Source organism: Diaphorina citri, unplaced genomic scaffold, assembly GCF_000475195.1.
Source record: "Diaphorina citri unplaced genomic scaffold, Diaci psyllid genome assembly version 1.1 scaffold636, whole genome shotgun sequence".
Taxonomy (NCBI): Eukaryota; Metazoa; Arthropoda; class Insecta; order Hemiptera; family Psyllidae; genus Diaphorina; species Diaphorina citri.
Genome location: NW_007378069.1, coordinates 110,543 through 113,215, shown reverse-complemented (window position 1 = coordinate 113,215; position 2,673 = coordinate 110,543). Strand labels below are relative to the sequence as shown.

Sequence of the window (2,673 nt, the reverse complement as noted above, 5' to 3'; positions counted from 1 at the left end):
GAACTCCGGTGCTAGGGGGTGGGGGAGGGGGTTGTACACTAGAAGGTACAGGAGGGGGAGGGGGAGCTACATTGAGCCCCATTAGGGGAGGGATAATAGCTGGAGGGGGCATGAATGGAGGAGGCATGATTGGGGGACCTCCTTGCATTGGCGGCATACCAGGAGGTGGCTGCAGTGGTGGCTGAAAAAAGAAACATGAAACACTGAGTTGGAGTAAGGGTGTTAAGACATTTAGCCCAAATTAAACATCTCTGCATCTTGGGAAAACTATCCATCTCATCATTAGAGACTTTCACATTACAGAGCTTGTATCTACATTAAACAACAATCCTAGAAACATCTGCCCTAATGTACTGTCTACTGTTCAGGACATTCTGGAGTGAGAAATTTGAAATTACCAGGGTATAATACATTTGACGGAGAATGATAGATGAAGCCTAACCAGAAATATGAGATTTGTGCCACTAAGGCCACATTTCTTCAAAAACGTTGAATAGAACAATGATATTTTAACAAGAAGAATCACTTGTATTATTTCTAGACATTTTATTAAACAGTTCAAACATTGGATTGGAGTGTGTAGGACTTACCATCCCCATTCCGCCATTCATCATGTTGTACATTATCCGATGAAAACCCCAGCCAGGAATTCACTGAAAACTTAAAAAAGAAACTAAACAAAAAGGATATTGAATTTATGTGTTAATAATGGGCAGTCAAACAATATTTTAGTAGAAAGCAAATCAAATTTCCCGTTTTCTGTAGGTACCTAACTTTTCCACTTTTCCTTTTAGCAAAATCTTTTTTTAGTTTTCTGGAAGAAAACAACCAACAAATGTAGAAAGAAAATGGCCGCACAATGAAATCAGCTGATTAGGGAAGTAAAAAAAAAAGCTTTGTTTACACGATCTTTTTCTTTGGTGGCCCGATCGCTCGTGCCGTACCGTGCTCTACCTCTAGAGTCTAGACTCTAGTTTTTTTTTTTTTTTTTTTTTTTTTTTTTTTTTTTTTTATTTATATTTATTAGAGTGTGCCAACAACTATTCTTATTAAAATTTGTTTTAACTTGTTGATTTCAACAGTCAATCATCATTGTTACTTTCATCTAAAAACTAAACTAGTGACTAGTGATGTCCATTGGGAATGGATCTCAAATTTGGTTATCAGCTATCAGAAGTACATATGGTTCTATACAATGCTATCAAGCCATCTCCATTATTACCACAGTTGAAAACTTTACTAACACTAAATAAATCTTTGTCAACAGGTAAAGTTCACGGATCATTGGCTCGTGCTGGTAAAGTCAAGGGACAAACACCAAAGGTGAGAATTTATTTTGATGTTATTTAATCCTGATAAAAATATGAGGCATACTGGGTAGGAAAATTGAGACAAAGATAGTGAAACTGAAAACATTATTGTGTGTCTGAGTTATCTACAGTTGGGTACCTACTTTGTTATCATTGATAAGTTTACTCTCACCAGAAAAATACAAAAATAAAATTATAAGAAATTATACTTTCAAATATGTTAGTGAGTGGTTCTTTATCAATACTCATATGTAACAATTTGTAAATGCCTGAAACATCTCAGAAACAAAGAGAAAGGACAAAAAACATTATTACAAAACAAAGATGATGAATTCACCTACACACTTAAACCAATACCTACTATCTAGCACAATTTACTTTTCACAAAAAATTTACAAGGTGAAAATACCTAACAAAATTGTGTTACTTAAATGTCACTTGGAATTGAGGGATAGACATGGAAAGGAAAAACAGAAAAGCTTTCTTAGTGAGAAGTCTAGTTCCTAGTAGGTATGTAGGTAGGTTGTCTTGCCAAGTACCTAGGAGATAGTTTTAAATTTTTAATTTACTAAACCTCCTCTAGCCTCAGTATAAAGTATCAAAATGAAGTGAGATAATAGGTAACTTTTTTCTTAATTACATATTCAATATGAAAAATTATTCTAGCACTTAGATAGAGTAGTTTACTCAAAACAAAGTACAACAGGAAGAAAATTTAACAGAAGAAAGTAAAAACCACTTTGAAGGCTTTTTTTTACAAGAAATTCAAATAATAAATACCTATCTCATAACTAGGTAATGAGCCTACTAAACAAAACATAAGTAATACAATAAAAATTGATCAATTTTTGGGACAAAATTTGATGTAGCAGTGATTACTGTGATTAGTGGTGTGCATCATTGCCTTTGTATTTTCCTAAAATGGGGCTAGTAAGTTCAAGGCGTATTGGGTGTATTATTTTTTAATTTGATACTATGGATGTGATGTCTTACCTAAGAGCCCAGTTCGATTAAATACCTAAAACAGGCACTTGTGTGAAAAAGATGTAGGTCCCTGTACAACTAAAGACCCAATTTCCAATCAATGTGTCAGTAATAATAATCCCTTATCATTTGAGACCAAACTATTTGATCCTAATATGATATCAAGGTAAAACTAGGGTAAAGAATTAGAAGTTTAAAGGTAAGATTACTTACCTGGCTTGGGAGGTGGAGGAGGAGGTGTAAGAGTAAGAGGTTCTGTACTAGTGGTGGAGGTTGGAGGTGCAGCCAATCCATTCTGACTAGGTAGTGGAGGTTGGCCTGGTAAAGGGGGGGCTGGAACTCCGGTGCTAGGGGGTGGGGGAGGGGGTTGTACACTAGA

At 35.4% G+C, this 2,673-nt stretch overlaps 1 protein-coding gene across 1 annotated transcript in view; it reads right to left on the bottom strand.

The window, feature by feature from the left end:
* Positions 1-815, bottom strand: part of LOC113468063 (formin-like protein 5) — a 5,069-nt gene extending 4,254 nt beyond the window's left edge. The window contains exons 1-2 of the mRNA XM_026824707.1: positions 591-815; positions 19-181 (exon numbers count right to left, since the gene is read on the bottom strand). Of these exons, the coding sequence (XP_026680508.1) occupies positions 19-181; positions 591-623 (196 nt within the window). The 5' untranslated portion in view covers positions 624-815. The remainder of the gene's footprint in view (positions 1-18; positions 182-590) is intronic.
* Positions 816-2,673: the final 1,858 nt, after the last annotated feature.